Source organism: Artemia sp. Qi Xiang Cuo, chromosome 4, assembly GCF_049724085.1.
Source record: "Artemia sp. Qi Xiang Cuo chromosome 4, ASM4972408v1, whole genome shotgun sequence".
NCBI lineage: Eukaryota > Metazoa > Arthropoda > Branchiopoda > Anostraca > Artemiidae > Artemia > Artemia sp. Qi Xiang Cuo.
The window spans coordinates 88,628,003-88,649,569 of record NC_142797.1 but is presented as its reverse complement, the minus strand read 5'-3'; the positions used below and the strand labels follow the sequence as shown (position 1 = coordinate 88,649,569).

Here is a 21,567-nt window from a genome sequence, read left to right as displayed (position 1 = left end):
ACTGGGAATGTAACTGTGACAAGGTAAACCACGACCAAACACTACTGAAATATTCCAACTCTTGCATTTCAACGAAAGAAATTCAAAATGAACTTTGAAAAATCAAGAAAATGTAACTGTGACAAGGTAAACCGCAACCAAACACTACAGAAATATTACAACTCTTGCATTTCAACGAAAGAAATTCAAAATGAACTTTGAAAAATCAAGAAAATGTAACTGTGACAAGGTAAACCGCAACCAAACACTACTGAAATTTTCCAACTCCTGCATTTCAACTAATGAAATTCAAAAGAACATTAAAAAATAACGAAAAAGTAACTGTGACAAGGTAAACCACAAGCAAACACTGCTGAAATAGTTCAACTCTTGCTTTTCAACGAAGGAAATTCAAATGAGCTTTGAAAAATCGGGAAAATGTAAATGTGACAAGGTAAACAATGACTAAACACTACTTAAATAGCCAAACTATTGCATTTGAACGAAAGAAATACGCAATGAACTTTGAAAAATCACGAAAATGTAACTGTGACAAGGTAAACCACAACCAAACACTACTGAAATATTCCAACTCTTGCATTTCAACGAAAGAAATTCAAAATGAACTTTGAAAAATCAAGAGAATGTAACTGTGACAAGGTAAACTACAAATAACACACTACTGAAATATTCCAACTCTTGCATTTCAACGAAAGAAAATCAAAATGAACTTTGAAAACACATGAAAAATTAAAAGTTACAATTTAAACAACAAAAACAAACAAATGAAAAAGAAAAGATCTTGCAATTAAATTACAGAAATACAAAATGAAAATTGAAAAATCAAGAAAATGTAACTGTGATAGGGTAACCAACAAGCAAACACTACTGAAATATTCCAACTCTTGCATTTCAACTAAAGAAATTCAAATGAACTTTGAAAAATCAAGAAAATGTAACTGTGACAGGGTAACCCACAAGCAAACACTACTGAAATATTTCAACTCTTGCATTTCAACGAAAGAAATTCAAAATGAACTTTGAAAAATTAAGGGAATGTAACTGTGACATGGTAAACTACAACCATCACACTACTGAAATATTCCAACTCTTGCATTTCAAAGAAAGAAATTCAAAATGAACTTTGAAGAATCAAGAAAATGTAACTGTGACAAGGTAAAGCACAACCACACACTAGTGAAATATTCCAACTCTTGCATTTCAATGAAAGAAATTCATAATAAACCTTGAAAAATCAAGAAAATGTAACTTTGACAAGGTAAACTACAACATCACACTAGTGAAATATTCCAACTCTTGCATTTCAATGAAAGAAATTCAAAATGAACTTTGAAAAATCACGAAAATGTAACTGTGACATGGTAAACTACAACATCACACTACTGAAATATTTCAACTCTTGCATTTCAATGAAAGAAATTCGAAATGAGCTTTGAAAAATCAAGAAAATGTAACTGTGACAAGGTAAACCACAACAAAACACTATTGAAATATTACAACTCTTGCATTTCAGTGAAAGAAATTCAAAGTATACTTTGAAAAATCAGGAAAATGTAACTTTGACAAGGTAAACCACAAGCAAACACTAGTGAAATATTCCAACTCTTGAATTTCAGCGAAAGAAATTCAATATAAACTTTCAATAATTAATGGAATGTAAATGTGACAAGGTAATCAGCAACAAAAAACAACTCAAATATAAAAAAAATTGATTTTAAAAGAAAGAAATTCAAATGAACTTTGAAAAATTAAGAGAATGTAATTGTGACAAGGTAAACCACGACCAAACACTACTGAAATATTCCAACTCTTTCATTTCAATGTAAGAAATTAAAAATGAACTTTGACAAATAAAGAAAATGTAACTGTGAAAAGGTGAACCGCAACCAAACAATACTTAAATATTCCACCACTTTCATTTCATTGAAAGAAATTCAACTTGAACTGTGACAAAGTATTCGAATGTACAAGTGACATGGTAGATCACACCCAACCCCTACTGAAATATTCCAACTCTTGCCTTTAAACGACAGACTTTCACATGAACATTGAAAAAACAATGGGATGTATTTGTGAAAATGTCAACCACAACCAAATACTACTGAAATATTCCAACTCTTGCATTTGAATGTCAGAAATTCAAAATGAACTTTGAAAAATCAGGAAAATGTAACTGTGACAAGGTGAACCGCAACCAAACACTAGTGAAATATTCCAACTCTTGCATTTCAACGAAAGAAATTCAAAATGAACTTTGAAAAATTAAGGGACTGTAACTGTGACATGGTAAACCACAACCACACACTAGTGAAATATTCCAACTCTTGAATTTCATCGAAATAAATTCAAACTGAACTTTGAAAAATGAAGGGAATGTAACTGTGACAAGGTAAACCGCAACCAAACACTACTGAAATATTTCAACTCTTGCATTTCAACGAAAGAAATTCAAAATGAACTTTGAAAAATCAAGAAAATGTAACTGTGACAAGGTAAACCACGACCAAACACTACTGAAATATTACAACTCTTGCATTTCAATGAAAGAAATTCAAAATGAACTTTGAAAAATCAAGAAAATGTAACTGTGACAAGGTAAACCGCAACCAAACACTACTGAAATATTCCAACTCTTGCATTTCAACTAAAGAAATTAAAAATGGACTTTCAAAATATTATCTAATTTTAATTATACATTTTACACACCAACAACACACTAGTGAAATATTCCAACTCTTGCATTTCAACGAAAGAAATTCAAAATGAACTTTGAAAAATCAAGGGAATGTAACTGTGACAAGGTAAACTACAACATCACACTAGTGAAATATTCCAACTCTTGCATTTCAACGAAAGAAATTCAAAATGAACTTTGAAAAATCAAGAAAATGTAACTGTGACATGGTAAACCACAACCAAACACTACTGAAATATTCCAACTCTTGCATTTCAACGAAAGAAATTCAAAATGGACTATCAAAAATTAAGGGAATGTAACTGTGACAGGGTAAACTACAACATCACACTAGTGAAATAGTCCAACTCTTGCCTTTCAACGAAAGAAATTCAAAATGAACTTTGAAAAATTAAGGGAATGTAACTGTGACATGGTAAACTACAACATCACACTACTGAAATATTCCAACTCTTGCATTTCAACGAAAGAAATTCAAAATGAACTTTGAAAAATCAAGAAAATGTAACTGTGACAAGGTAAACCACAACCAAACACTACTGAAATATTCCAACTCTTGCATTTCAATGAAAGAAATTCAAAATGAACTTTGAAAAAATCAGACCTTTGGAGGGGGAGGGGCCGGGGGCAGGGGGTCGTTCTGTGTCTCAATGCACAAAAAAGTATAAAAAATGATGAGGGAATGGGGGGGGGAAGGGGAGGGGAGGAGGAGGAGGAAGGAGGAGGTGGGAGGAGGAGGTAGAAGGAGGAGGAAGGAGGTGGGAGGAGGAGGAGGAGGGAGGAGGAGGAGGAGGAGGAGGTGGGAGGAGGAAGAGGAGGAGGAGGAGGAGGTGGGAGGAGGAGGAGGTGGGAGGAGGAGGAGGGGGTCGGGGGAGGGCCTTTGGGGCACAGGGAGGGCCTTTGGGGCACAGGGAGGGCCTTTGGGTGTCTGGGTGACATTTGGGGACCGGTGGATGGCCTTTGGGACCCCGTTGGTCCTTTGGGAGCTCGATGGGCCTTTGGGGGGCCCGGGGATGGCCGTTGAGGGTCTGGGGTGGGCCTTTGGGGGTGCCGGTGGCCCTTTGGGAGCTTGGGGGACCTTTGAGTGTCCGGGGGGGCAGTTGGGGGGCTGGGGCCCTTTGGGGAACGGGTGGAGGGCCTTGGGGAGCCCGGTGGACCTTTGAGGACCGGGGGGCTTCCTCCGGGGTTGGGGTCTGAGGATTGGAACCCTTTGGGGTTGGGTTAGAGGACCTCACAACACTGTTCAAATGAAACTTGTGTATTATAACGACCACAGAGTTTCACCATTAAATTCTCTTCTAAAATCTCTTCAAAAATATTCTTTTAAAATGTCTCTATCTGTTTCGCCGAAATAGTTCCATTACCTGTCTAAAACGGTTTCGCCCAAATAATCCCTAAACGCAAATTCAGCGTGTTCCTTTGTTATTGGCATCTCTGTGCTAACGCGTTTCAAATTAATAGGAAACCTTCTCGCACGCTAAAACAATTCATCGCTAAGATGTTTCTTGCCTAATTGTTTCCATGGCTTTTGGTTATTAATATCCTTTGGAGTTCGACCAGTAGAACTGTTCCCGAGGCAAAGACATTAATGACCTGGATCTATTCCTGGAGAAATGTTTCTAGGCGAAAATTTTTAAAGTCTGACAGATGATGTCATTGATTGATTGATCTGTCAAGAAAGGGAAATTAATTTGTTGTTTCTAAGGGGAATTATTGATTCACGATAGGTGAATTGAGGTCGACAGCACAGGTGTTCTGACTCGTGACAGCACCACGTGGTTTATGGCATGCACTTGTCCAAAAACAACAATAATAAATAAATCCCTCAGGCCTAAAGATTAAAGAAGCCTTAATGTTTCTTAATTCCCTCTTCGTGAATCAACAATTTCCCCGCCGATTATGTAAATCAATTTCTCAGGTTAAGCTAACCAAACAACAATGAAGCCATGTTTGTTTCTTAATTTCCCCTTCGTGGATCAATAATTTCACCTAACGATTATGTAAATCACAGATTAAAGAAGTCTTAATGTTTCTTAATTTCCCCTTCGTGAATCAATAATTTCCCCTAGCGATTATGTAAATCAAGTTCTCAGGGCAGGCTAGCCGAGAAAAACATCAAATAAATAGACCTTGGAAAAATAGGTCATTGAGCGATTACGTAATCTTTCTCCCTAGGGACTCTATGACCATATTGTTTCATAATTCCCCACTCTCGTGAATCAATAATTCCCCCATCGATTATGTAAATCGTCCCTCATGTCATTCGCACGTGGCCAAACAACAACAGATCGATTGACCTTGACACACCCCCTCGATTAGACTCGATCGATAATCCTTGAATAAATTATGTCCCCCATCGATTATGTAAATCACCCCTCGTGACAAACCACGTGGCCAAACCAAAACAGATCGAATGACCATGACCCCCATAAGACTCGATCGATAATCCTTGAATAAATTATGTCCAGTCATGCCCACGCTCGTGAATCAATAATTCTCCCATCGATTATGTAAATCACCCTCATGTCATTAGCACGTGGCCAAACAACAACAACAGATCGATTAACCTTGACACACCCACATTAGACTCGATCGATAATCCTTGAATAAATTATGTCCCGTCAGCATTAAACTAAATTGTAGATGGCAGCAGGGTGTTCGTACGGGAGTAGCACCTCCCCCTCTACTTTTCTGTTCGTTTAAAGTTTTGATGTTGCTGCTGTTGCAGTTGAAAAACTTGTTCTTTTATATTTAATTTCTTATCTTTTTTTAAATAATGCTGGGAAGTCCGGCGTCCCCTTCATAGCAATGTCCCTTCCCCCATGAAAACTTCCTTCATGGAAAGATCCTTCTACGTAACCCCCGACCCCAGGCACGTACGCAGGAATTTGTTTCGGGGGGGGGGGGGCAAATCCCTCAAACCCATTATTCTGTGAGAAAAATCAGAAAATTATGGAAAAATGAAAAAAATCGTGAGATTTTGGGGGGCGGGCGGGCCCGGAGGCCCCCCTCCCTGCGTAAATCCGTGCCCAATCCCCCCCCCCCTCACTACCAGGAAAAATCTCCACTGAAAACGTCTGTACGGTATACTTCCCAATAACCAATACTATATGTTAACATTGGGTAAAGTTCATGACTTTCAGCCCTCCTCCCGGGAACTTCGGGGGATTAAATCATCCTAAAAGACATACTTATAATATTTTCGAACATGCTGAACAAAATGGCTATCTCAAAATTTTTACCAGGTGACTTTGGGAAAACAATGAGCGTGGGAGGGGGCCTAGTTGCCCTCCATTTTTTTTTTTCACTGAAAAGGGCACTAGAACTTTTAATTTCCATTCCAATGAGCCCTCCCACGATATTCTAGGACCACTTGGTCGATACGATCACCCCTTGGGGAAAAAAATAAAATAAACATGCACCCGTGATCTTTCTTCTGGCAAAAAATGCAAAATTCCACATTAGGACTTGTACAAGTCCTAACCACTACAGTAGGGTTTTCTGATACGCGGAATATGATGGTGTGATTTTCATTAAAGTTCTATAACTTTTAGGGGGTCTTTCCCCCTTTTTTCGAAAATCAGCCAAATTTTCTCAGGCACGTAACTTTTGATGGGTAGGAGTAAATTTGATGAAATATATATATTTGAAATCAGCATTAAAATTCGATTCTTGTGATGTATCTATTTGTGTCAAAATACCGTTTTCTAGAGTTTCGGTTACCATTGAGCCGGGTCCCAATAACCATTACTAGGCTATATAGTTCATAACTTTCAGCCCTCCTCCTGGGGGCTTCGAGGGATTAAGTCATCCTAAAAGACATAATTATCATATTTTCGACCATGCTGAACAAAATGGCTATCTCAAAATTTTGATCGGGTAACTTTGGGAAAAATGTGCGTGGGAGGGGGCCTAGTTGCCATCCAATTTTTTGGTCACTTAAAAAGGGCACTGGAACTGTTAATTTCCGTTCCAATGAGCCCTTCCACGATATTCTAGGATTACTGGGTCGATACGATCACCCCTGGGAAAAAAAAAAAAACTAAAAAACAAATAAACCCGCACCTGTGATCGTTCTTTTGGCAAAAAATGCAAAATTTCACATTTTTGTAGATAGGAGCTTGAAACCTCTGCAAGTAGGGTTTTCTGATATGTTGAATATGATGGTGTGATTTTCGTTAAGATCCTATTGCTTTTAGAGGGTGGTTCCTCCTTGTTTCTAAAATAAGCCAAATTCTTTCAGGCGCTTAACTTTTGATGGGTAAGACTAAACTTGATGAAACTTATATATTTGAAATCAGAATTAAAATCTGATTCTTTTGATGTATCTATTGGTATCAAAATTCCGTTTTTTAGAGTTTCGGTTACCATTGAGCCGGGTCGCTCCTTACTTACAGTTCGTTACCACGAACTGTTTGACAGATTTCAAAATCGTTAGACGCTCCTGCAGTGTTAGAAACTCTTCCGTAAATGCCTTAAAAGCTTTTGAGGAGAAACTGCTAGTCTATCTTTTAGAGTGTTGTGGAGCTTTCCTGTCAGCAATTTCTTCTTCATTGATTTACCTAAATACAGCAGTGCAAATCTATACAAGTCCAGAGAGGCAAAAAGTAAATTTTTCTTATATTACACCTTTAAAATATTGGCAGATCCGGATTTTCAAGGAGGAGGAGGTTGGGCTCGGCTAAGAAATAAAATTAGTAATCTTGGATTGTTTAATTATAGTTAGTTGTGATTAATGGTGTCACTACCCCTTCTCCTTTAGGAATGGACCATGAAAACATAATCAAATCCTACATAACCTACCTAAAATCCTATCCTATCATATAATAATATATAATAATATATAACCTATCCTATCATATAATAATAATAATATCATATAATCCTATCCTATAATAAAATCCTATCATAACCTACATAATCAAAAGCATGTCCGCTCGTATGCTGAAAACAAAAGTTTAAAATAGTATCAATTTCTATGATAGAGCACGTGCATGCATTGGAGAAAGCATTGTCTGCCACAAAGCAACGGAAATTTTCAAAATAAGTTGTAAAAAAAGTACAATTGTCCTATATTTGCATCCCTTTGAAAACCTAATTAAGAGATGAGGATACTTAAAGAAAGTATTATGTAGCAAAGAGTGTAAACTTCTTCAAAATTCGGAATTTGAGAAATTTCATATTACTTATTTACTTAAGAATGAATTTGGTTTAGGGCCTAGAACAATATTTTCTAGCTCAAAGTGCCGTAAAAATATGCGAAGTACCCTTAAACCATTAGTTTTTCTTTTGAAAAACTTTTACACAAATTGGCTAGGAAATAATTAATCTTAAAAGGCTTGCTTTAAGCAGCGAGGTAATTAAAAAATTTTAATTGGCAGTAAGAAGTGTAATTTTTCTCGTGTATTTTTAGTCTTTCATATTTTGTTTAAGGTGGCTTCTATTTTTTCTAAGAGTAAGGTTTTCTATTTGTCCAAAAGTTGGATTTCGTGCGACAATGAATTTTTTTTTCAAAATTAGAAGGAAAACTTATTTTTAAAACTTATTTTTACCTTGATTAGCCTTATAAATACATTCTTTGTTTTTTTTTGGTTTTTATTCTTAAATCAATGTTATCTCTACCTTTTCCATTATTACAGTCATGCCCATTATTTTCCTCTGCCACGCGAGTGCCTACCCGTGCAAAGATCTAATGTCGCTTATGTTTATACTTGTTTATATACTCTCTGGAGCAGTTGCATCTCAATGCTCAGTCCAGCTTTGTCTAATGGTTGAGATAGGGAATGATTCTGCTGTTGAAATTTATTCACAGTGGCCTAACTTAACTTCAAGTTGCTTAAGCGTAATGTAAGAGGTGGGCTCAAGTGTAGATTAAATCACAAAGAAAGGGGAAAAATGCGTTTCAAATTGCAATTTCGTTAAAAATTAAACTGAAAAATGAGACTTAAATTAAACTTAAATGTTTTTAACAGAATCTAAAAAGAAAGTCTAAAACCACATTTTCCGAACATTATCCGTGATGAATATAGTAAAAATATATTTAAATAAAGGGTTATTTTCAGCCTGTTATTGTCATCATTTTTCCAGCGGTATTTTTCCTTTCGAACCTTTCCACACATATGTAAAACTACTTTTGATATTCTTATAACTAAGCCAGATGGTGATCCAATCAGTGTGGGGTCATTTATGCCATTTACCATCCCCCGCTGCATCTAGAAAGTTTATGAAAACTTTTTCAGTCATTCACTTTATCAGTACCAGAAGTCAACTGACCCTCAAGGGATCGCCAATATGGATATCGTAAAAATTGTTTTACGTTTGACTGCTTAATAACCCAACACAAGTATAAGTCTGTATACTGGTAAGTCTGTATACTGTATTCACTTTATCAGTACCAGAAGTCAACTGACCCTCAAGGGATCGCCAATATGGATATCGTAAAAAGTGTTTTACGTTTGACTGCTTAATAACCCAACACAAGTATAAGTCTGTATCTGACAATGTTCTGGTGACCTTTTCAGATAATAGCACCCTAATGATATTACTAAAAATGTCTAAGAAGGTTTGTGGCTGAACCTGACACTTCTTTTTTAGCCTGTTCTGTCATGCTTTAAGATAAATTATCTTTTATTAAATACTTCCAAATTGAAGCTTCTTATCTTTGCTATAATATCTAAACCTTGTCCTGGTTTAAAATGAATCTTGACTTCTCGGGATCCATCTCTATACCTGATCATGCTTTTGTAATTTTTTCTTGGGACTCTGGTAGATGAAAGTCTTTAATTAACGAGTTACAAGAATTTATCAAGCTGAAGGCAGCAAGAAACCTTGGTGTCCTTTGGAAGCTTAAATACTCAATCCCTGGTCATAATCTTAAGCTTCTTTTTTCTTCACTGATTCAGTTGAATGTTTCTTATTGACCACTTATTTGTATATATACCTTTTCATCTTCAATAGGTTCTCTTTCCTCTGTCCAGGAGAGGACCAGAAAAATTGTTAAAGAGACAAAACGATTCCGTGATCAAGATTTTTCTAAATATTCGATCTCTTCTGTTTGCCGTCTCTTTAGTCCATTGGTAACTGGCATTTTTTTTTCAATAGCCCATCTTTAGTTTCTAATTATTTGTTATATGTCCTTTTAAATACTACTGATGTAAGATTTCCTTCTATGTGATGCGTTTGGTCAGACTCCTTTCTTCTCTATTTTTCTGTCCATAAAGTCTTTCAGGGGCGGAGAGGAAATAATTTTTTTTATTTTTTGTTATAATTTATGTTTTAGTAAATGAATTCTGGAAACGAGGGGTGGTTTTAACTTCTGGTGAAAAGTTATGGCATAAAGTTATTGTTATTCAACATTGCTAAAGCTTTCCATAGAGTATGGCATTGTAACCTTCTGAAGATACTTTGCTCGTGTAATGTCAGAGAATCCTTGTTAAAAGTGATTGATAGCTTCCTCTCTGATTTTTCACTGTGGGTTGTTCTTGACGAGTTCACTTCTTCCAAACATCCAATGAAAGCAGGTGTACCCCAAGGTAGTATATTTGGACCTATATTTTTCAATTTTTTTTAAATAAATTACATGAGATTTAGTTTTCTTCATAACTTTACCGATGCTCATAACAGGTGAGCTCTCTGCATAACTTTACTGATGGCAACACAACATATACAGTAATCCCAAACCATTAAGACCCGGTGCAAGCCTCCTTGCCCTTTTAGACAGATTTGTCGGAAACCAGAATGTGGTCTGATACCTAGATGGTTTGTTTTGATGCATTGAAAAGAAAATTTCCACTGACCTCCAGATCAAAAGTGCAATGAATACACCCAAACTTTATCTTCATGAGCGAAGCTGTAAAAAACGCCAACAAGCTTCAGTAAACCTTGGTTCATTTTTAGAGAAATAGAAGGATAATGGCTCTTTAAATTTTTTCCAAGTTTGTCGCTGAGTCTTGGGATAAATGGCAAAATGGTTAAATATATGTTTGTACTTGTAGTAACAAGTTACAAAAAAGGAGATCGGTTAATTATTTAGTTGTTTTACATTTTTTAATCTTCTATCAATAATATTATCAATAAGTTTAATGGGATAGCTATTATAGAATAAAATATCTCTGACATAATTCAATTTAGAGACTACATGATTGTGTGAACAATTTTTTAGAGCTTGGTAGACTAGCGAGATAAGTCTCATTTTCTTAGATATTTTTTATATATAATTTTTTCTGTCGGACTTCAAGTTTATTCAGTGCAGTCTTAGAACGTATTTAGTTCATGTATTCAAAAATAAATTTGATTGTCAAAATAGTTTGGAACACAATCGATAAATGAATACAAAGGTCAATTGGCTGTATTCTGTAATGCCTTCAAGAAAGTTTAATCTTTTTAATTTAACCCTTCAAGAAGTAACACAACAATATTGTGATAAAAACATGTTTCTTTTACTGAGCTACGAGGACGAGTTAGCTGCCAGCTTCTGTTTAGCAGCCAGACAGTAGAAAGTTCTCAAAACCTTTAATTCATTAAAGGCGTTTGACAAACTAAGGCAAATCTTAGTCACAACAAGATTTTCATATGGTAGGGACATTTGCAGCAAAGGTCGGCTTCATGTCGAATTCGTCAATTTTATCATTACTCTTTGATTTTTGTAAATAAAGATTTTTGGCACAACAGATTTGCCAAGTTTTAGACTAAACATCATTTTTACAAAACCGCTTTGTCTTTCTGCCTGTAGTTCAACTTCAGTTGTACAAGAATTCATAACTCCATAAGGGAGAATCTTCACTTCAGAAGACATCCTATGGTCCAAAGTGGTTTGATGCTGCAGATTTCCAGCCAAATGCTTGCAGTAGAACACAAGCTCAGATTTCAGTTTTTCAAGAGATCTCTGTACAGGGGCAACCCCTACAACGGTTTGCGTTTGCTGTATCCCGCTTTACCATTTCAGCATCCTATCAAAACTATTCACTGTAGTCCAGTTCAGCCCTTGTAAGAATAACAAGCAACTTTTTCTGCAGTCGACAGTCACAAAGGAACCAAGAGATAGAAGATTTCTTGATCAAGCAACCATCAAGAGGTGACAAACTCAACACTGCTATAAACCAGCGTTGCCGACAAAACCATAAAAAAAACACTTTTTCCATTCTGAATTCTACCCAATAATTTACCTTTGCCAGTTACCTAATTGGTAAATTTTGATCAGTTCATATTATACACAACAAATAAAGTAAACATACCACTAGATGCTAACTACTTTTCTTCCAAAATTTAGTTTTCAGCCTTGTTTGGACCCTTGAAAATGGTAATTTCTGTCTATGTTTATTAGTATAGAAAGGGTTAAAACATTGGTTTCAAACTTACAACTTCATTATAAAATCCATTTTATTACAATTTTATAATCCACAAGCATTGATTTGTCACAGCTAAGTGTGGTAAGAAATTTAAAACAATTTCCCCATTTTTGCATCTGCCAGGTTTCTTCTGTCAGTTCTAATATTTTATGACATAGGCCTATAGGTGAAACAGCCCTTTTTAAGGGGCCTAATAGGATAAGAAGAAAACATGTTAGATTTGTTTTGAAATTTTTTTTTTATTCAGCTTAATGTTGACAGATCAATGTTTGTTAATTATACAACTTTTACAAAATTGATTTATAATGTAAGCTCGTTCGAAACAAAATAGTAAGTTTGGAACAAATGTTATAACCCATTTTTATATAAAAAAAATATAGAATGAAATTATTATTTTCAAGGGTCCTAAAAGGGCTTAAAATTGAATTTGCAAGAAAAACAATTATCCTATTCAGAAACAACATAAAAAATGGCATCTAGTGGTATGTTCCCTTTGGTAAAATTTTAGTTTAGCTACTCTTTGCTATCTTGGAAAGGGGTTAGGTTAGGAAAATGATACTTTCAATAATGAATCCAGGGCCAAAAACATGCTCTAAGAAGGTATTGCCACGCTTCTATATTAACCTTCTTCTGATTACTAAGTCTTAGAGATTTGCCTGCTTAACAGGTGTATACCTGCTTAACAGGTTAGTGCCAGATCCGGAGGGCAAGGAGAGGGAGGGCCCCCTAGCCTAGTCTAAAGTAGTGTAATTTACTTAATTAACTCAAGTTTGCATTAATTAAAATTGCTCCTAATGCAAGTTTACCGGATCAACCTATTTAGCCCCTCCCTCCTAAAACCATCCTGGATTTGCCCGTGTAACAGGTTCTAGTATACCTATTGAAATTTGGACAAAAAAAAACATTTTAACATAATTTTCAGTTATCACTTTCTTTTTCTGGTTTATTTCTGAAAATACAATTTTTGTTATATGAGTAGAATTTTAAGCCATATCAATGAGTTTGTCTAAATTCAGGAAATGTATATGTAAATGTTTGAAACCTCATAAATTGGGAGTGAGCAAAGTAGTGAAGCTGAGAACAATTTTCTTGTACTTCATTTAAGCAGAAGAACTATTTATCAAGGTTTCACTTTTATAACACAAAGATTCTTAAAGGTCATCAAAAGTCACTGCCCTCTAGATGTAGAAGAAGTGAAGGTAAGTACTTCAAAATACCTTCCCAGAACATACTTTATTCTGGAGACTAATTTCCTGAAAGTGTCATTTTCCTTACCTAACTTCTCTACAAGAGAGAAAAAAGTAGCTAACCTAGAATTTTACCTTCAATCATGTCGAGAATTACCTTCAATGATGTCGCTAAAGTTCAAAAACTTTATTCTGGAGCAGACAGTTGATCTAAGTTTTACTATTGGCATAAACCATTATGACAGTTGACATAAAGCAAGCAAAATATACGGAAAAAAATGAGGTTCTTTTAAGAAATGTTACTTACGAACACATCCATCATCATTGGCATAAATATATCCAGACGAACAGTTACATGTAAAAAAACCATATAAGTCGTTGCATACTGCATCATCGTCTCCATATTTGGCGCAAGGGTTTAATACACAATCATCGTCGTCTTGGCAAATGTTGTATTGCTCACGAAATCTTAAGACAGATAAGCTTAATCAGTTAGCTCACAAATAGGAATTTTAGAAAAAAGACAGTTGTCTCATTACCTCGAGAGTAAATAGCCAACGTCACATAGAGACTCATTTTTTTTTTAGAAGAAAGGTTCTGAAAACCTCCAATTTAAGAAAGTGAATTTGCCCAAAATTAAAAAATGAATAAAATTCAAAAAAAGACCAAAGGCTATAAGAATTAAAATATTTGGTCTTGTATTGAATTTTATTTATCTTTTAATTTTCTGGCTGTTTTTTTTTATTGGTTTTTAATTGTTTTTTTTTTTACTTTCCGCGTTTGTTTTTTGTTTTGTTTTTTCGGAATTTTCCTTGATTATATTATTTTGAATATATATAAATTGATATATATATATATATATATATATATATATATATATATATATATATATATATATATATATATATATATATATATATATATATATATATATATATATATAATAAATGCTATAATTTTATATGAATGTAGCTCTAAGCCTCTATCTGCATATGCATCCCCACAAGAGCTTTCATATACATACGAATGAAATTTTTTTTGAAGAACTAATATGACTTGCAATGTTTTTTTTTTATACAATCGTAAACTCATAGGCTTTATCATGTCCCTCCTCTCTAAGTATTACCAAGTATACCAGAGCTATAATGATTTGGGTTGCCAAATGTACCTTAGACAAGACTTTTAATATTTCTAATTTGTTTGTTTTTCTTAAATACGTTATAAGACCACACTGGCTATACATGACATATGAAACAAAGAAAAGAAAAGATATAATAAATGAAAATTAAAATCAAATAGGTGAGAAAAACTAGGAACTTTCCTGAATCTTCCTTTTGTTGGATGTTTTAATTATAAGAAATACTCCTTGAATTTTCTATATACAGAAAGCCGAACCACAATGATCGGTATCTATATTTCTCGTAAAATCACCCTCCTTCTGTAAAAAGAGGGGTAATTATCTTTTTAGTCGACAGAGTTCTGAAAACCTGCTCAGGTAAACTTGTAAAATCTGAATTAAATTATAATACGATATTCTATTCTGAAATGACTATTCAATTAACATTATTGAAAATATCATAGATAGACGATTAAAAAAGTAAAACAGAAAAATAGGGAGCCCGTTCCCCATGATTCAGTTACTCTCGGCAATTGAAAACAAAACTGTCACCACAATAATATTCATCTCAAAACTCAGCAACATACTTGGAAAAATATAAAAAAAAACATATTCTATCTCTTTCTCTCAAAACTTAAAAAAAAGTTGAACATTTTTTCAACTCGAGAAACGATAAAACTGACCCTATTTGAGTAGTGGTGTCTACAGAGTCATGTGTTCTAAAAAAAAGTATATAAAACATTAAAATAAAAACCAAGGAGGTGTGAAGTGGAGGTCATGGATAAAGCTGCCGAGGATCTGGAAGATACAGCTATACGACATAATAGTAAAATATTGTACTGGCATGTTAATAAACTGAGAGGGAGTAGTCAATACGGACTTTTCCTAGTTAAAGATGGGAACGGGATGACAATTAACGATAAGGAATGAGTTAAAGAGATATGGGTAGAACATTTTGAGAATTTTTTAACTGAGATAGAGTTGCAGGAAAAAATATAGAGGAAAATGAAAAAAATTGTGATGTCTTAGATCTTAAGGAAGATCTGTTTTGTGAGGAAGAATTAGCGATTGTACTAAAAGGATTAAAAAGTAACAATGTCCGGGATGCTGATAGTGTGGTAATTGATTTTGTTAAATACGGTGGCTCTGAGGTTAGAAATAAGTTACTGAAGATTATAAATAAGCTTTTTGAAAAAGGGAAAGTACCTAGCGATTTTAGGAAATCCTTAATTAAACCACTACATAAGAAAGGTGATAAAAGTGAGTGTGGTAATTATCGAGGCATTAGCCTGGAAAATAAAACTAGTAGCTGGTTTAATATTAAATCAGGAGTAAAGTAGGGTTGTTCTCTATCCCCCTTTATATGGACTATTTTGGTGGACGTTGTCTTAAGGAGAAGAGGAAAGGTAATGTGAGAATATGGAATCAAATGGAGAGGAAAAACTCTCCTGAACTTAGATTATGCTGATGGATTTAAGCATCCTAGATGAAAGTGTGAGTAAAATGAATGAACTTCTAGAGGTTTTGTAAGTTCAGGGTGCTAGTATAGGTTTGGAAATTAATGTTAAGAAGATTAAGTCACTAAGGCTAGGAATAAGTGAAGATGAAAAGAAGACGTTAGGTAACGAAAAGATTGATCAGGGGGGATAGCTTCACTAACCTTGGTAGCATTATTAGTAAACACAGTGGGAGCAGTAAAAATGTTAAAAGTAGAATAGCCAAGACTCCGGGTCTTTTTTTCACGGTTGAAAAGGTTTGCAAGAAAAGGGGGATAAGTCTGCAATCCAAGATTAGAATATTGGAAGCTACAGTGACGACAGTGGTCAAGTATGGTGTTGCAGCACGGGCGCTCCAAAAAACGGATGATGATTTGCTAGATGTGTTCCAGAAAAATTGCCTACGGACTGTTTTGGGTGCCAGGTTTTCTGGCCGTATTTCAAAAAGTAGGCTGTACAAAAAGTGTGGTTCAATCACGATTCCTAGGGTTATAATGAGAGAAAGGTTGAGAAGGCCAAGGCACATTCTGTGGATGAAGGAAGACGGATTGGTGAAGATTGTATTTTTTGGCCAACCGTCTAAGGCTAGACGGAAAGCAGATTATTCATGGTCAGGGTGGGAGATGTCATTAAATATTTAAGGGAAATTGGAACTTTCTGGGAAGGTGTAATGAGGGAGGCTTTGAATAGGTTGGGATGGAAGAGGATTGTTCTTAGCTGTGTTTGCCTCAGGTGGCTTATTGCTGTGGTGAGTTGTTAGTATAAACAGTGGCAGAATTGAACCAGTTCAATACCAGTTTGTAAATGTTTTGCCTCTGCTTCTTCTTTTGATTAAAGAAAAAAAAGTTTATTGCTGAAAACAAGGAACAACATTAAAACTAAAGACGAACAGAACGTTTTTCGTATATGAATAGTTTGCCCCTTCCTCATTACCTTGCTCTTCACACTAAAGTTCTTAAACTTTTTAAAAAAGCTTCCTATTCTAATTACATACGCCCTTCTTTTTCAGGAGTCGTGGTTAAAAAAATTGGAACAAACAGTCAAACTTTAGCGCACATAGCATATAAACGCATAAAGTGCATATACGGAATAATTTCGGTTCGTTTTGAGTCTTAATCTTTCTCCAATCTTTCAGTAAAAAAAAAATATTTAATTCCTGATTGATTTTCAAAAAATGCCGGTAAATCTGGCTCATCCTTTATAAAAAATTTGTTTCCCTCAGGGGAAGTTCCTGTGTTGGAAGGTTCACCAGCGAAAATTATAATCCCTTTAAAATCCATTCCAATTAATTCCTTCCTCACTGACAATCCTCCCCCCCCCCCGCTCCTCCGTAAAATTTCTTGCAAACGATCAGGCTTGACTCATTTTTCTTAGCATTCTTCCATTTGAAAACAGACTTTAAGCTCTAATCGTTTTCCTATCACTCAAGAAATTTCCCCTTCCATGGAAATTTTTTCACAGAAACCAAAACATGTGGAAAATGTCTCCCGGAAAATTCCCCCGAAATATCTCCATCTGCAAAATATAGTCGACAAAAAAAAAGTAAACAAATAAAAAGAATTTCGTATAGGAATTCTGTCAAATCCCCCCGTATAAAATTTTCCTTGGAAATCTATCACTCATAAATCCCCCCACAGAAAATTATCCCCATGGAAACTCACCCCAAGCACAAAAGTACAAAATAATCTCTTCCTCGAAAAACGGCTGTATTTTTCCCAATTACAAACAGTACGCATAAGCGTACTGTTGACCTATCCCCAGAGGTCAACAGTAGACCATTCCCCAGAGAGTTTTGTGGGGGTAGGGGGTTCTGTTTTCTCCAAAGGCATAGTTTTGGAACCTTTCAACAATGTTGAACAGAATGATTATCTCAAAATTTCCTAAAATTTTTGGAAAAAAGGTACGTGGAAGGTGGGCTAGTTGCACTCCAATCTTTTTTGTGACTTAAAAAGGGTATTTTTTGATGTTATCACCCCTGAAAAAAATGTATCCGTGATCTTACTTCTGGCAAAAAAAGAAATTCTATATTTTAGAAATATGAGCTTGAAACTTCAACAATAAGGTTCTCTGATACGCTGAATCTGATGCTCTGGTGTCATCATGAAAATTATTTTACTTTTAGGGGGTTTTTCCCCCTTTTTTTAAAAAATCAGGCATATTTTTTCAGGCTCTTAGCCTTTTACAGGTAAAACTAAGCTTAATGAATCTTATATATTTGGAATCTGCTTTATAAGCCAATTCTTTTTATATATTCATTGATATCAAAACTCTTTTTTAGAGTTTCGGCTACTTTTGAGTCGTGTTGCTCCTTACTTACAGTTCTTTACCTGGAACTATTTAGAAAGTTATTTTTTAAATCTATTTTAGTATTGTTTTCATATAAATATAAAATTAATTAAAAATATTAAATTTAAACTTAAGATGGACCTAATATTTAGAAATGACAATAGAAACTCACATCAAAATTGTTTTTTTCTTAAAATAGAAAATTTTTAAGAATAAATTTTAAGAAAAAACTTGGAATCCCTCTTACAAGAGGGATTTCCAAGAGGGATATGCCTCAATTTCCAAGAGGAAGATTTATTTTCATGATCAAAATTTACAACACAAAGCTGTCCCTTAAATTAATCCGCAAGAAGCTAATTTTTTATTAGCTAGGTCTAAAGTAAGGCATATGAGTCTTAGCTTGCCATAATTCAAAATTTATCCTCAATAGCAGATTTATGTTCTAAGTAGTGTGAAAATGGAAATGCCAAAGAACCAAAGTGGTGCACAGAAAAATTCTAGGGTGCCTTGTTACAGGATATTAATGAGGGACTCATTTGTGACCTGCTTCTCTGCACCACAAAGACCATAATATACTTTTAAAGTAGTAGTTGAGGCACTGTAATGAAGAGGCATACTTACCCCCTACTGCAGGTACACTGCGGCGCGCCATTTTCAGGATCATTGCTACATAATGCGTATTTGTCAAGTCCAGCAGCACAGGTATTCAATGTTGAACACTTAATAAGACTCTTAGAAATCTCAAGAGTGCTTAGGTCCATAGTATATGAAGTAGAGTTTAATTGCTGACCAAGTCTACTGTCTATGTCGTTGAGCAGCCCAGAAATATTAGCAGGATTTGTACCATCTGCCTGAACATTTATATAGTAAATTATTACAATTATGATGACACCGTTATCTTTGATTATGATTATATGGCCAAAGTAGGACGTGTGCTTGATGTTGACAAACAAATCATTGTTGAACTGAAAAATCAACATAAATTTAATCAATACTTAAGGTCTTTGTAGAAATATTTTTCTGGGTAAACAGTACAACTTTTATATAAAAGACAAAAAAACATAAAACATAAAAGACAAAAAATATTAAAGCTTCACAACCACAGCCGCAACAAAGTAAAAAAATTTAAACAAAGATAAATTTTCCAATTATATTAATTTGATATATGTAAAGCGCTTAGCGGAGTCTAAGGAAAAAATAACATACCAAAAAAGCCTGGAGTGAAATTTCATAAAGAGCGAAGCGTACAATGGGTTTTATATCTAAGGTCATTATTAGTGGTTACTACTGGGTACTTTATTTCTCACTTACATACAATTTTCAATTAGTTATTTTTTATCAAAGGTAAATTTAGATGAACTATTAAATACAGTCCAAAAAAAATCGAACGAAATCCACTGATCATTAAAAATTAAATTGTAATTACCATCTGGTTGTTACGTTGAAAGTAGTAGCAATCTGTAGGAAGTTGCTATAGCAGATTGCACACATTGAAAGCACATCAGTCTGCTTAAGAGTAGTAAGAGCAAAAAAAAGCAAGCTTAGTTTAAGCAAAACTTTAAAATTATCGAAAGATCTGAATTTATACATAATAATCATCAAAGAAACTACATCCCTAATACTATGCCTTAGTCTTTAAAAAAGAAAAAAAGAGAAAAAAATTACCACAAGAAATAAAATAATAACAAGAATATAATACTTAAAAAATCCCACAAATATAAATTACCGACTCTGTCTGTAGGGCACTTAAATTGATCTATCTTAGGGTCAATTCTCATCACAATTTGATTTTTGTTTTTTTTAATATGCAGAACTTCCCTAGTCATAATTAATACTAATTAGACACCTAAATTCACACAAAACTACTTACTTATATTTTGGTCATCTACATTAAATAACTGGAAAAAAATCCTTTTACTCATACTAATATAAAATCCTTTAACTCAAACACAAACTCAGATAATTCTGTATATTTTTAATATCTTCGTGTACATAAAACCAACACCTAAGTCCAGCATACCTAATAAAAATGTATATCGCTTCTACAGAGCAAAAAGTGTTCCAACATTCTAAGTTTGTCTAGTTGAATAATTATGCAAATGGTTTTCTGGCTGAAAGATAATATTAAAGCAAGGTCCTGTATTACAATTCTTAATCCGATACATTAGCTTAAGTGTAAAAAAACAACAAATAAACACTGATAACTTGTTCCTACTTTTTTCGGGCTGAATAACGATTGTGGACACAACTTAAATTTTGTATAGGTGAACTCTGGAGCACATAAAGGCGACAAATGAAATTTACTGGTAAATAAAGAACTCAGTTATAAGAAGCTTGTAGACAAAGTTATGTAAAACTTAAATAATTCCTGAAAATTTGAAATAAAATAATTTTATTTAACTGCAAACTGCAAAAATATTTATGGTGTCTGAGAAATAATGTTAGTTTTTTAATTCAAACCAGAAAAATACCTGAAAGTTTTTAAATTAGTTTGGTTCTGCTTTAGCTTAAAGTGCCTCTTTACGTCAAATTGAGATTCCAAATTTAATGAGTCATTTATCCCAAAAAATGTCTGTTGGATGGCCCAAATAACGAAAATTTGCAGTTGCAGTTACTATTAATAATGATTCTTTGGAACCGATACTTGAACTATCAAACGTATAAGATGTGAAAATCGACAACCTGGACCATCAATTTTGACAACACCAATAAGGGCAGCAAAAGCAAAGGCCATTGCTAAATTGTCTGAAGTAATCAAAATCCAAAAACGTGACATGTGAGACCGAACATGTGAGCGACCCAATAAAATGAACCTGGACAGCAAGAATCAAAACATGTCAAAATTGAAAATGAACCGATGATGATTGGGTTTTGGATTTTCAAATGGATAAGGTCATCAATACCTACCACCCCTTTGAAAATAAAAAACCTGGACTAGATAAATCGTTGGAGGAAAAGTCCCACCACCTGAACAATTAAAAGAATCAAAGCTTCGACAACGTGTCTTTCATAATGACAAAAGACAAGCCGAGGCGAAAGAAGAAGTTTTTTTCCCAACATATTTTCCATATTTTTCCATATTTTTTAGGGGAAAATTGGTATCAAGGGTTATTCTCATTTAAAAAAATGATCTAGATAGGTCAAAAGTCTGAGAAAAGACATTGAGAGCCTTAATTTTTTTTTTGCAAATGATGTCATGCACTATGTTAGTACATCATATAAGCAATTCTTACGAAGAAATATATGACATGATATAAGCATTTTCTTATATGAAGTAATGCAAAGCATAAATAAGATTGCTGAGTTTGCAACGCATCGGTTATTTATGTTGGAAGGCCTAAAAAATGAAAATTTGCAGTTGCAGTTATTTTAAATGATGATTCTTTGGAACCAACACCTGAACTATCAAACATGATAATTCCATATACCCTAAACCTTA

The 21,567-nt window shown here is 34.3% G+C and overlaps 1 protein-coding gene across 2 annotated transcripts in view; it reads right to left on the bottom strand.

Annotated features, from left to right (window-relative positions):
* The window catches only part of LOC148953599 (uncharacterized), a 185,728-nt gene that overhangs the window by 37,090 nt on the left and 127,071 nt on the right, over positions 1–21,567 (bottom strand). For both annotated transcript variants that reach the window (XM_089088603.1, XM_089088602.1), the window contains exons 12-13: positions 18,750–19,093; positions 13,537–13,697 (exon numbers count right to left, since the gene is read on the bottom strand). In XM_089088603.1, the coding sequence (XP_088944729.1) occupies positions 13,537–13,697; positions 18,750–19,093 (505 nt within the window). The remainder of the gene's footprint in view (positions 1–13,536; positions 13,698–18,749; positions 19,094–21,567) is intronic.